Source organism: Dissoconium aciculare (assembly GCF_010015565.1).
Source record: "Dissoconium aciculare CBS 342.82 unplaced genomic scaffold K489scaffold_22, whole genome shotgun sequence".
Taxonomy (NCBI): domain Eukaryota; kingdom Fungi; phylum Ascomycota; class Dothideomycetes; order Mycosphaerellales; family Dissoconiaceae; genus Dissoconium; species Dissoconium aciculare.
Genome location: NW_022984972.1, coordinates 49,901 through 62,021, shown reverse-complemented (window position 1 = coordinate 62,021; position 12,121 = coordinate 49,901). Strand labels below are relative to the sequence as shown.

The following is a 12,121-nucleotide window of genomic DNA, read 5'->3' as shown; positions in this document are numbered from 1 at the left end:
TTATCAGGTCTTCCCCGCGTTTGGGAGCCTGGGGATTGTACGACTGCCCGCCGCCGAGATACGACAGCACAGTCCACGGAGGCATGAACACCAGTAGACAGGTTGGCATGAGCGTTCTGATGATTCTATATATCCACTTGGCAGGTGATTTTTGAGAATTTCATTGTAAATCTGTTTGTCCGCCGGAGACAACTAATCCAGCGCGTTTGCTCCTGTGCTCATCACCTCGCTCAAAATTTACGCGATGCATCTCGAACAATATTCTTCGAGAGTACAGCACCAGCAGTCGCCGTCTCAAAGCGCTTAGGGACGGTCCGAAGGACCACGATATTTTTGAGTGTGGTGAGGCATGTCAGGTTCCTGTCTATGCGGAAGTATTAGGGTGACGATCACGACCAGGAACGTTTCACCCGAAGGCGAGGTCATTTGTTCAGTTGTCGCAAAATCGCAGACTCGTATGTTGCATCGAATCTTACCATTGGAATGGACAAGGTACCGATAGAGGATCGCGATGGTACTTTGAAGGCTTACGAGGATCGAGAGGCAACCCAGTGTATCGTTCGCTCTGTTCCAATTATGGAAAGTGAGTGCACGCGATCACATTTCTTTACAGTACTTGTCTAGCCTCTCCGGATTGTAATTGGTCATCCCAATATCATTATTATTCCGACGTATTTCAAAGCCCTCTAGAGTCAGAGACCACATGGTATCCCGACAAGGTGATTCTCGAGATGGGCATGTTCCCGCACATTTCCACGCCAGAGGCGGAAAGCTTTGTGGTTGGCAGGGAACGCATCAAGATGAACGTGATGAGATCGAAGGGGTGGGACCAAACAAGAAAACGATGATAGAGGACGAGTCGCAGTGAAATCCACCTACATCTTCCCTCGTTGTGTCGACAGAAAATTGTATCCTTAAGAGCTTGGGAGATTCAAATTTGCTTGGATCGGGTGCAGGTGATGTAGACGTAACCAAATTCGGCGTATAAATCACGATATTTCGATGCATCGTCTGCGGGCTCATTCTCGGCTGCCACAACTTTCACAATCATTACACACATCCGAGAAAACACAGTCCTGATAACGACAGAAGCACGAAGCGCGATCGAAGTCACTGCACCCGCCGCAACCATGCTCTCACGACCTGCAACAAAAATATCTCTGACCACGGATGATCTCATCGCATTCGAACAACGCCGTCAAGCACGGGAAGCGGCGAAGGCGCGAGAGGCGGAGGCGGAGTTGGCAGTAACAACAACCGCGACCAGAACGGAGAATGAAGACGTCAGCGAAGTAGCAGATTTGACTCCCGCCGCACAAGCCAAAGCGACACGGTCGCGCGTGAAGCGAGAGCAGAGAATTGGTGTAAGCAGTTCGAGGGGATGAATGACGATGAATGCGGCGGCGGCGGAGGAGGAGGCGTAGACGGCGGCGCGGTGGCACGATCGGATGCGCGTGGACGGCGGTGCTGTGAGGTTGAACAAATCGACACGCGTGTTTCGGGTTGGAAGCACTTTCACGTTGACGACAAAATTCGCGAAATCCAGACCAGAACTGCCCATAAACTCCCGGAATTATCTGTCTGTGTGAGGAGGTGAGAAGACGCTCGGTCGCTGACTCGCGACAACGATTAAGCTCGTGTTTCGCAGAGTCCACCGCACCCGCTCATGTCAGAGTCACGGCTGCAAGTGGATGACGATAAGTCTAACTCCGTCACCATGTCTCGCCGCATCCTGAGGTCAGCATCCGGGTCAGCGAGAGCGTTGATACCTAGGTATCTTCAAGGTTGGCATCTGTCGCCATACACAGTATCTGACCACGTTCTAATCACACTACCCGGGTAGTCGTCGACTACCAAATGGAAATCTATGAAACATGATGTGACGATAATGTTACAAGCGGTGTCCACAGTATGATGAAATGGGGTGCCGCATGGCAGGGGTGGATGTCAGAGAGGAGCAGCGGCAAGAGCACATGTATTTCTGTGTGATGACAACGAGGAGCAGCGCGGAGAGGCGTGTGGCGCAGGGCCGGCAAGGGCGAAACACGGCGGACAAGCATCACGGCCCAAATAGAGAACGAGAGCCAGTCAAGCACCTGCACCTTGCCGTCGAGACGACGAAGAAGGTTCCCAGGTTCTTTGACTCGCACACTGGACCTCCAGGGCTGTTAACCGTGCCGTGAAACAAGCGTTGAGGCGCGAACCGACCTTCATCACCTGAAGGCTGCTACTGCAGGAATTCATGCACCACCGAAGGCAGGCACCTCAAGTGCGCGCACATATCCACATGTTCGCGCGGATGGCTTCCTTGTGGTCAGTGGGCTGACCTCTGTGGAGTACGGTGAAACACACGCACATAAGGAGGGAAAGCCCTATCCAGCCCTGCCGAGTGATGCCCGTGAACTGTACTGTAATAATTACGGGCAGTGATGATACCCGCGGACTACTGTCAGGCGTCCTGCATCTTCAACCAATCCGTTGCAGATGGTTCATTTTGAACCAGGACGGTGGTGATTGCACGAATGAGATGTTATGTAGTCACATTAGACTCTAGAATTGCCCAGGTGGTGTAGCCGTCATCCATGGATCGAAGTGGCAGCTTTACGAACCCCATCGTGACTGTATCATCCACTTTACCTACGATAAATAGGCTGATGAAACGCCCGGTGATGCTGTATTGCACAGCTGTGGGAATGCAACGGATCCGCCATCGCCGCCGCCGCCGCCGCAAGGAGCTTGCGCTTGCCGCAGGACAACAACAAGAATGTAAAACACCGACCACGAGACAGCCACAGGTGGGCACGGTGCTCGGATTCATATGCAGGTGGATCACATTTCGTGATGACGGTGGGGATAATTAAGCGTGCGGGTTTGCCTGTTTCCCTGCCTGCTCCATCTCGTCGATTATTTTGTTGAACAGAAGAAGGAATGCCGGGGGAACTCTCTAGCTTGAAGCAGTGAGAATCCAGTTCTCCCACAGAGTCTACTGCTGCACCGCCCCCCCAAGACTTGCCTGAACACTGCGCGCGTTCATCGTCTCATAGGTTGGAAGTGTCGCTTTTCCTCACATATGTCCCAATTATAGAAACACGATCTACCTCCGTCTCCCTCCCACCTTCCCCAGTTCTACTCTTTTACACGTACCGCGACTGCAAGTTGCTTATTGTCACTGCAGAGCTGCCTTTGGGTGTGCTGCGGATCTCCATCATATATCTTATATCACCATCTCACCATCCTCGGTGTTCACGCTCGCGTCAGCGACGATCACAACGATCACAACGACGACAACGAAGGACGACGACGACGGTGACAACAATAACCTTCGCCATCCCACAGTCCGCCTCATCCCTTCCATCTTCTCGCGATCCCCGACGCGACCTCCGATTGCTTGTCTTCGCGCGGCTTCTCCTTCCGTCGCCGCCGCCGCTTCGCAACGCCATTTCTCTCCAACCCGTGCGGCTCTTGCTTACAGAACGGGTCCGCACCGCACTCGCCGTTTGCGCCATTGTTTTTTATCCTCGTGATCTCACCTCTTCTGCATCAACTTCTGGTACGCACGCGGCTTTTGCGTACGAGTGCCTGACCTACCATCATCCTCGTGCGCCCAGGTGGACAACTCGTGCTGCCACGGACCATTGGCACCAAGTCGGAACGCACGTTTCCGCTGTGGAGACGGTCCATCCTCACCCTCGTCCGCGTCGCATCGTCTTACGACTTTCGCCGGGATCATCCTGGACGTGAACTCGAGATCGCAGTGGTCTTCTAATCTATATCCAGACCCGCACTCCTTTTGACATCGCCAGATTTTGCGTGTCGCGCTTACCGAGTGGACTCGTTGTCGCCCAGTCGACAGCTGACAACAGGCCGCGCAAAGCCGTCGAGCTTTTCCAGGCCACCCACCAAATCAATCAACCTCTTCGCGCTCTGGTTCTTTGCATCACAACGATCCTCATTTCGACTGACACTTGACTAATGTCCATTCTATAATCGGAATCCTCCTTTCTCACTCTTGCCAACCTATCATGGGTCGTCGCAAGATCGAGATCAAGCCCAGTGAGTTTTGTCATTGCCCGTCGCCCGTTGCACAACCGGACAGGTCGCGATCATATCAGCCACAGCAGTTAACTGTCACATTTCCATTGCATGAACAACCACGACCACGTGCTAACAGTCATCTCAACCAGTCAGGGACGATCGCAATCGAAGCGTCACCTTCCTCAAACGTAAAGGCGGTCTTTTCAAGAAGGCGCATGAGTTGTCCGTCTTGTGCTCTGTCGACGTCGCCGTCATCATCTTCGGCAACAATAAGAAGCTATATGAATACTCGTCCTCGGACATCAACGAAATCATCAATCGCTTCCAATATGTAAGAGGAACAAGATGGAAATGGATACCATGGACACGGTGGACTGACTGGACTTTTTAGTATGGCGGTGCACATGAACACAAAGGTCCCTCTGACTTCACGGACAAAGGTGGAGGCGACGACGATGACGACGACGATGGTGGAGACGATATGGGCGATGAACACGGCACTCCAGTTCCAATGATGCAGCCCCAAATGCAGCACCACCCAGGTTTTCAAAATGTACAACATGGCACACCTTCGGCATCTCCTCCTATGCACAATGGAGCCATGCCACAATTCCAACGCGGTCCATCACCGCTGCCACCTGGTGTCATCTCGCGACCCTCCTCACGGACGTCACAGCATCCTCAAGGAGGTCACATTCGTCGTCCCTCCTCAAATCTCGCTCCACCACACCCGCAGCAGCATTCATCACAAGGACCTCCACCACAAGCCCAGCCGGGATACGTCTATTCGCCCAATCCTCCTTTCTATAACGGTCCTCCAGGTGCGCAGATGCAACGCCCACCTCAGCATCCGCCCCAGCACCCTGGCCAACACCATGCACCGTATGCCCCGCAATACGTGCAGCAAAACCACCATGCCCAGCAGGCGTTCCTGGAAGATTCAAGACGCACGTCCATGCCGCCGGGATACCCTCCACAGCAGGTGCCACAGGCGAACATGGGTCGCAGTTCACAAGAGCATCTGCAGCCTCCGCCACCGTCATTACAACATCCGAACATACCTCGACACCTGTCTCCGCAGCCACAGCATCAACAACGACGACCAACAGCATCCCCTCAGCCACCCCAACATCAATTCGCTAGCCCTCCGATCCCGCAGCCCCGTCCTCTGCCTGCGTCAAAGGCGCCAGTCATTTTCACACCAATTGATGACAGCCGTTCAATGTTGGCTCAGCACTGGGGCTCGACAAGCACTGCTGGTTCAACACGAGCCGATGCGTCGGCGAAAGTGGAAGAGTCTGGGCCACGCCCGTCATCGATCGACGTAGGGACTCTTCAGCGCAGTTCGCAGCATCCGGGCAAGCCTCCACGATCGCGATCCCGCTCGCCTCGCCCAGCTGAACCACCAACCAGCGCTGCTCCAACTGGGCCGCCCCATCGCTCCAGCACTAGCGGTTCCATGGATGCCAAACGCCCGCGGCTCACTGTGCAAATCCCAAGCGAAGCATCTCCTGTTGATGGCAACGCTACAGGTGCATCGGTTCTCGAGGACTCTAGTGCTGCCCAGACTGCACCCACGAGCGACCCAAGCGCGCACAATCACTCACAACATCTTCAACAACCGCAGCTTCTTCACCATAATCATCACGGCGTACACCTTCCACCTCCATCACCCAGCGCAGGCAATCCTCTCCTGTCCGCGGGCGCTCAAGGGCCCCCGAATCCTTTCGCACGACCAGCCCCGCCCATGAGTACAAATCCACACGCAATGAACCGCGATGCCGCTGCGCCAGGGCAGTCTAACAGCAATCATAACAACAATATCGACACGCCTCTCACAGCGCTTCCCAGTCGCTTCATGAGTGACAACCTACTACCGTCGCCGTCAAGCTTTTATCCTGAATGGAATCTCGGCCGGCTGACCTCTGCCGCAGGGGACATGTCCGCTGGAGGTCTTGGAGTTTTACCCAGTCCTTTGAACTTTGGCGGTGGGCCTAGCACGGCTGCACCGCCGACATCAGTCGGGACGAGGCGTGACGACGACGGTCCTTCACTGGAAGCCAGCAGCAGTAAAAAGAGACCCGCCAGCGGCCCAGCAGAGGAAGACGGAAGTGGATCGGGGAGTGCCGACGAAAGCGGTGGTGGTAGTGGCGCGACTGGAAGCGAAAGCGATGCTAAGAGAGTGAAGACGTAAACAGTCCACGGAAGCCCCTATAACTCGACAGTACATGCTTGACTCTGAACGCACGACCGGACGACAGCTTGATTTCACATTCTAGACTCGCTCGTTTTGAGCATGATAATACCTTATGAAGATTCTTCTGGCAGCGACTTTGTAGACCTCCCAATTTTCAGAACCGGAATTGGGAATGTACCATATGATAGAACCTTGTAATGATTTGGCGGCAGTCTGCGTGATTCCACTTGCCTATGGTATCCATCCTCAAATGTACCAACTTCGGCTTCGATGTATTGATTCATCGCCCAGGCATTAGAATTGCGCTCTCATGACTTGACACGTTCTCACGTGTCACTGCTGTCAAATTTCCACCAGCGTCATTCAGGGTTCGGCGGGCTCTGTTGCACCAGTATACACGGCAGCTCTCCCCACCCGACAATAAATTATTAGGAGTTATGGCCAGCCTTGTAATCAGATAGAATGAATATATTTCCTGGCGACCAACAACTTCTCTTATTACACACAGCCTTCCCATTCATCATCTGATCTCACACCTACAACCAGCATATCGCGCATCATCCAAAAATTGCACATTCCACAAAGAAGAGCTGGTAACCTCCATCTTTCACCAATGGCTGCCGAACCTCGCCGTCTGGCCCAACTGCCAGGCTACGACACCGCACCCGACGTTTACGAGACACCCGATCCGCACGATGACGGGGTCGCGACCGGCACCAACGTCACAGTACCTGGCGCAACAATAGGCGGTGGCCCAGCCACATCACACCTTCGAGATCTCGGCTCAGAAACGGACGACTCGGGACTTTCAGCGGAAGATGAAGACCATGAGGATGACAACTTTGGCGTCAGTCGCCGACGCTTATACCCTGCGCGAGCACGATTACGCTTCGGAGAGGCCAGTCGCGGTGTGGAGACGAGCGGGGCGGATCTCAGCGACCGGGTGGACGGTCGACGAAAGGGCTACCGAGTTCGCCGGCGGAAAGGCGCTGCAGAAGCGGGCTTGGGCGATGGGGTTGACGGGGAGGGCGAGACTCTACAGATGCGCATTGCGAGGCTAAGACGCGAAGTGGAGGAATGCAGAGTCTTGGCGGAGAAGAACACAGAGAGCGAAGGAGGACAAGCAGAGAGCCCGGAGGGCCTTGAGGCGGATGCAAAAGCATTGAATCAACTGCTAGCACAGATTGACGTACCGTCAGTACGCGGTGGTGGACTGCTGCATCGGAGAACACAGCAACCAGCGGGTCTTGATGCGACGGCTGGCAAATCATGGACTGACGAAGCTAAGGCGGACCTACCTACAGCAGCGCGGTCTACTGGTGTTGAGGAGACGCTCACGGAAGAGCAATCGCTGAGCAGAATCGCCGCATTCGACGCCCGACTTGCTTCTCTCGAAGCCGCTCTCGGCCTCAGCGCGCTCGACAGCAGCGGTGCCGTTGCAAGCTATTCCTCTGGGGCCGGGCCCGTCCCTATCCTCCCAGCATTAAGCCTCCTCGACGCCCAATTTGCAACCCTCAGCAGTGCAGGCTCACTCGCCAGCCTCGAGGCCGCCAGCGCCAAGATCGCCGCCCTGAAACATGAAGCCCGGACACTGGCGGCATTGCAACAATCGCAGACCGTGCCCATCGGCGGCGGTGCCGCTCGCGTAGGCCTCACGACCACCACACACGGGGGCGACGACTCGGCTGCCGCATCGGAATACGGCGACGCCGAAGAAGCGCCCTCACAACATGACCCGGATGGAACGGACATCGACCAGAACGGCCACAGTGACGCTCAGCAACACCTGCACGCGACGGACCTAACCACGCTCCGCGCCCTCTACACCCACCTCCCGACTCTGCAAGCTTTGACGCCCACGCTTCCCGCCCTGCTCACCCGCCTCCGGAGTCTCCGCGCGCTGCATACGACGGCGGGCGCGGCGGCCGCTGATCTCGAAGCGCTGGAGCGGCGGCAGGAAACGCTCGATGCGGAACTCGCAACGTGGCGGGCTGGGTTGGAGAGGGTCGAGGCGGCGGTGCGCGAGGCGGATCAGGCGAATGGGCGGAACGGCACGGTCGTGAAGGGATGGGTGGAGGGCTTGGAGAAGCGAGTGGAAGGGCTGATGATGGGTTCCGGCGGTGCGAAGACGGGTTGAGGACAATGGGCCATCAGTGTGTAAGTGTGGTGGTACTAAGAGGGCCGAATGGAGAGTCAATAGATGGTGGTCCCTGGAGAATCCGAGATGCATTTAGATCTGAGTAGATGTGATCGCGAACCTGGTGGGAAATCACGAAATCGCATTGCAGCTGAGGTAATCAATAGGAGTCGGCCTGAAGACGAAATCACGTTATTCTCGGCACCAGTCTTCCGAAGCATATTGATGCCGTCTGTCCTGCTGTTGCAGATACAACCAGACACCTGGGCAGCGACTGAATTGCTCTTGAACTCATCCTTAGTCATGTCAGAAGGGTGACAAGAAACGCCCAGTCAATCCGCCAGCTAATCCATGTATAGCAGTAGAGGTGATTTTGCTCAGAGCAAGCGAGACTTGTTTACTCTACATGGCGAAGAAGCTTGTTACAACTACTTAAAAAGAGCTTAACGGAGGAAGCACTGGGGCAGCGGATAGAAAACAGCCAGGTTCAGAGGGTCCTGCATTCTCTTCTACGGACGATTCCTGCACAAATTGCTTGGGAAATTTCCCTTTCCACTCTGACGTTTCTCGTAGATGAAATTGACATCTCTGTCCCGAACAAGATAGCTTTTTGTTTTACAAGAATCGACTGAAGCTGTCAGCGGATAGTGGTTCTCTTTGCAAGATGTGTGTTCGTCCGAAGAATGTATGCGCGGGTCCTCCGGTGTATGTTCCTGTTCCTCCACCGATGCTTGCAAGTCTATTTCCAGACGTTGAGTGACACAAATTGGTTTACATGACTATCGCAACAACAATGTAAGCAAGTAAGCCAAGATCAGTAAGTGAATGAGCGGGGCAAGTCTTTTGATCTCGTTCAAACTCCCTGCGGTTGTCCACTCCTCCTTCAGGAGAACGGATGCGGACGGGTCCAGGGGAGAGTCTGCCTTTCGACCATGCCAAGTTCAACACCCAGAATCCATTGTGTAAGCACAACCCATTGACAACCCGATTTTATTCATCTCCTTGTCGCTCGTTCGACCATAGGCTGGGGGATCCAAAGCCGAGGATGACGACACTTCAACCATTGCTTCCATGATGAGGGGTAGTCCGTGAACATTGGTCGCAGCATCACGCGAGCTTTTTTCCAACCACAATTTCCATTACGGAACGATGCCTTGGACGTATGCTGCATCACGGTTCGCTCTGCTCCGAAGTAAGCCTTGCCGACGACGAATACGGCGGTACGAAGGCTACTATCCATGTACTCTTCGTTTTCGGCGCTTTGTCTTTGCATCCTGAACGTCATGTGGATACTGCGCAGGACGTCATCACCGAAAGAAGTTTGGCTTGTGCTTGTTGTACTGGAGACTGCCAGCGCGTGAATCTGACTAACGCTGCTTCAAGATTTCTGTACGACGAGCAAAGCCGGAGGTCAGCAGGTGAGACTTTCAAAAATCGATCGGGGGCGACGAAATCCCGCATTCGTAAAGAATCTTGTGCAGTCGTCTGATTGTAGACCATGATATGCCGCAAAATGTACGGAGGCATGTACACAGATCGTGATTTTTGAGTGGTTTCAATACAACCCCGTGTCTGTCTGTGGAGAAATGGAATTGAACAGAAAGAGGGCCTGCGCACCTGTGAGGAACTCCTCGAAGCTCAATGTGATGTATCCGTCACGGTCCGAGTCGTATTTCTTGAAGACATCCGTCATGCGCTTGAGACTGATGCATGCTTGGACAAACAAGTCAAAAGACAACACACGCTGTCGTTCGCCATCGTCGCCGCGACCTCGCGAGTGCGTGCGTGCAAAAGTGCTAAAGAGCAATTGAACGAACTGTGGGCTCAAGCGATATCCAAAGGCGACAATGGCGTCCTCGAACTCGCGTAGCGAGATGCTTCCGCTGCGGTCGGTGTCAAAGCGATCGAAGAGGCCGCGCCAAGCTGCGAGGAATCCCCACAGGCCACAAAATTCGTCAAAGTTGATAGTGCCGCTGCGATCGGCATCGAACATGCGGATCATCATCTTGACGGTATGAGGGTCGAACGCAGTGTAGTCTCCATTGACTAGAGCACGTTGCAATTCGGCTTCGCTGAGTTGTCCACTGCGATCTTTGTCGACCTGTAAGAAGAGCGGCCAAAGTGAATCCCGGTCGTTGCCATCACGAGGAGGTGGCGGCGCCGTGGTGGGTGGCCTTTGGTTGTCCGGGATCGGTGGACGGTTGTGATAGCCCGGCGGTGGAGGTCCTTGGCCATAGTTGGCGGGAGGGGGAGGAGAGGTGACTCCGTAGTTATTGCTGTTGCGCTGTGGCGGAGGCGGCGGAGGAGCCTGACCTGAGCCATAACTTGGTGGGTTGTTGTAACTTGATCCGCTGCTGCCTCCATTCTGCGAGCTATACCGTTGTGGAGGGGCAGGTGGACCACCCTGCGCGTAGCCATCGTAGCGCCCTCCGCCTTGCTGGCGCCCATATTCACTTCCATAGCCTTGTCCTGGAGGTGGTCCACCATAGCCGCCTGGCGATGGGTTGCCAGAAGGACGGTAGCGATCGTCTGAAGGCCTCATATTTTGAGCTTGGGATGGAGGTGGTGGCTGAGGCCGATAACTTCCCGATCCGCTGTAGTCTCGCCTGGGAGGAGCTGTGCCAGTGGGTGAAGAGAGACTCTGAGCGGCCTGTTCAGGCTCGGCGTGGCTGTTACAAGAATAGATCGATCAGCGCGTGGTCGCTCGACAGTGTCTGGTGAGAGCAAGCGAGGTCGGCGACGTCGTGATTAATGCGACCACGGACAAAGGAGCGTGGATGAGTCACAGTATGTTTGGACGTTGCAAGACAAAGCTGGAAGGGAAGAGGAGAAGAAGGCAGAGCACACGTACGCTGGGAGGGCGTCGGGATTGTAGGCACCACGGTTGTAAGCCATGACGTTTTTCCCGCACCAGACAAGTTCGAAGTGACTCCGGACGGTGCTGACGAATCGCGGAGAAAGTCCTGCGACGGACGGTGTTTCAGAAGGACGGAGACGAAGCTTCAATGGGGAGTTCGGTCCGAAGTGTGTGAAAAGACAGTAGCAGTTGTAGTCGGGCGAACCAGAAGAAAGAGGGAAGGGTCGCACTGTAGATTCTGCACACCGGGCGATGACGATTGTGAGTTTGTGGTGAGCGTGAGTGCGTATTGGTGTTGGATGGTGGGGAAATGTCGCTCGCTCAGCCTTCGTTGCCGCGCGCGTGATGGCCCCGCCGCCGCCTCACCCCAGGCTGGATTTTGTTCTGCCTTACAAGGTTCCTTGGGTCTTCATCAGGCTTCAGACGTTGCCGTACTCCCCAAGGTTCCAATGTTGTTCTATTATAACGTAATCTATCACCGAGCGGGCCAAATCACCGAACGGGCCATTTTGTCTTGGCATTGTAAACAACATCTTTCCTGTTTATTGTATCAACAACGAGACATGTCATCAGATAATCAAGAAGGTAGAATCGATCTTGCTATCAATGCGTATAGATCTGGTCATTTTCGGAGCCAACGGAGCGCAGCTGCTGCTTTCAATATCAATTATTAGATACTCTCTAAGAGACTCAGAGGAACCAGATCTCGCGAGACTATGGCACCAAACTGTCAGAATCTGACGTTAACAGAAGAAGAGACGCTTGAGCAATATATCCTTGACCTTTATTCGCGAGGATTTGTACCTGTACTCTCTGAGGTAGCAGATATGGCTAATAAACTTCTAGCTGTACGAGGGAAAGGGCCAGTCGGTAAATGCTGGCCTAACAGATTCGT

The 12,121-nt window shown here is 54.4% G+C and overlaps 4 protein-coding genes across 4 annotated transcripts; 3 read left to right on the top strand and 1 right to left on the bottom strand.

Annotated features, from left to right (window-relative positions):
• Nucleotides 1-483: 483 nt before the first annotated feature.
• Nucleotides 484-848, top strand: K489DRAFT_374570 (uncharacterized protein; the record flags this gene model as incomplete). Its single annotated transcript, XM_033603543.1, has 2 exons — nt 484-583; nt 625-848. The coding sequence occupies 2 exons, from the start codon at nt 484-486 to the stop codon at nt 846-848; spliced, it is 324 nt and encodes a 107-aa protein (XP_033455131.1).
• A 3,174-nt stretch (nt 849-4,022) lies between these two features.
• K489DRAFT_391360 (uncharacterized protein) lies at nt 4,023-6,229 on the top strand (the record flags this gene model as incomplete). Its single annotated transcript, XM_033606685.1, has 5 exons — nt 4,023-4,053; nt 4,185-4,366; nt 4,427-4,588; nt 4,958-6,023; nt 6,057-6,229. 5 exons carry the CDS (start codon nt 4,023-4,025, stop codon nt 6,227-6,229), a joined length of 1,614 nt encoding a protein of 537 aa, XP_033455130.1.
• Nucleotides 6,230-6,845: 616 nt separating this feature from the next.
• On the top strand, nt 6,846-8,369 carry K489DRAFT_374568 (uncharacterized protein; the record flags this gene model as incomplete). Its single annotated transcript, XM_033603542.1, has 1 exon — nt 6,846-8,369. The coding sequence occupies one exon, from the start codon at nt 6,846-6,848 to the stop codon at nt 8,367-8,369; it is 1,524 nt and encodes a 507-aa protein (XP_033455129.1).
• A 1,555-nt stretch (nt 8,370-9,924) lies between these two features.
• On the bottom strand, nt 9,925-11,519 carry K489DRAFT_365350 (EF-hand; the record flags this gene model as incomplete). The annotated part of the gene is made up of 3 exons (XM_033602720.1): nt 11,221-11,519; nt 10,824-11,038; nt 9,925-10,682 (listed from the first exon to the last, which is right to left on the bottom strand). The coding sequence occupies exons 1-3, from the start codon at nt 11,262-11,264 to the stop codon at nt 9,925-9,927; spliced, it is 1,017 nt and encodes a 338-aa protein (XP_033455128.1). The 5' UTR covers nt 11,265-11,519.
• Nucleotides 11,520-12,121: the final 602 nt, after the last annotated feature.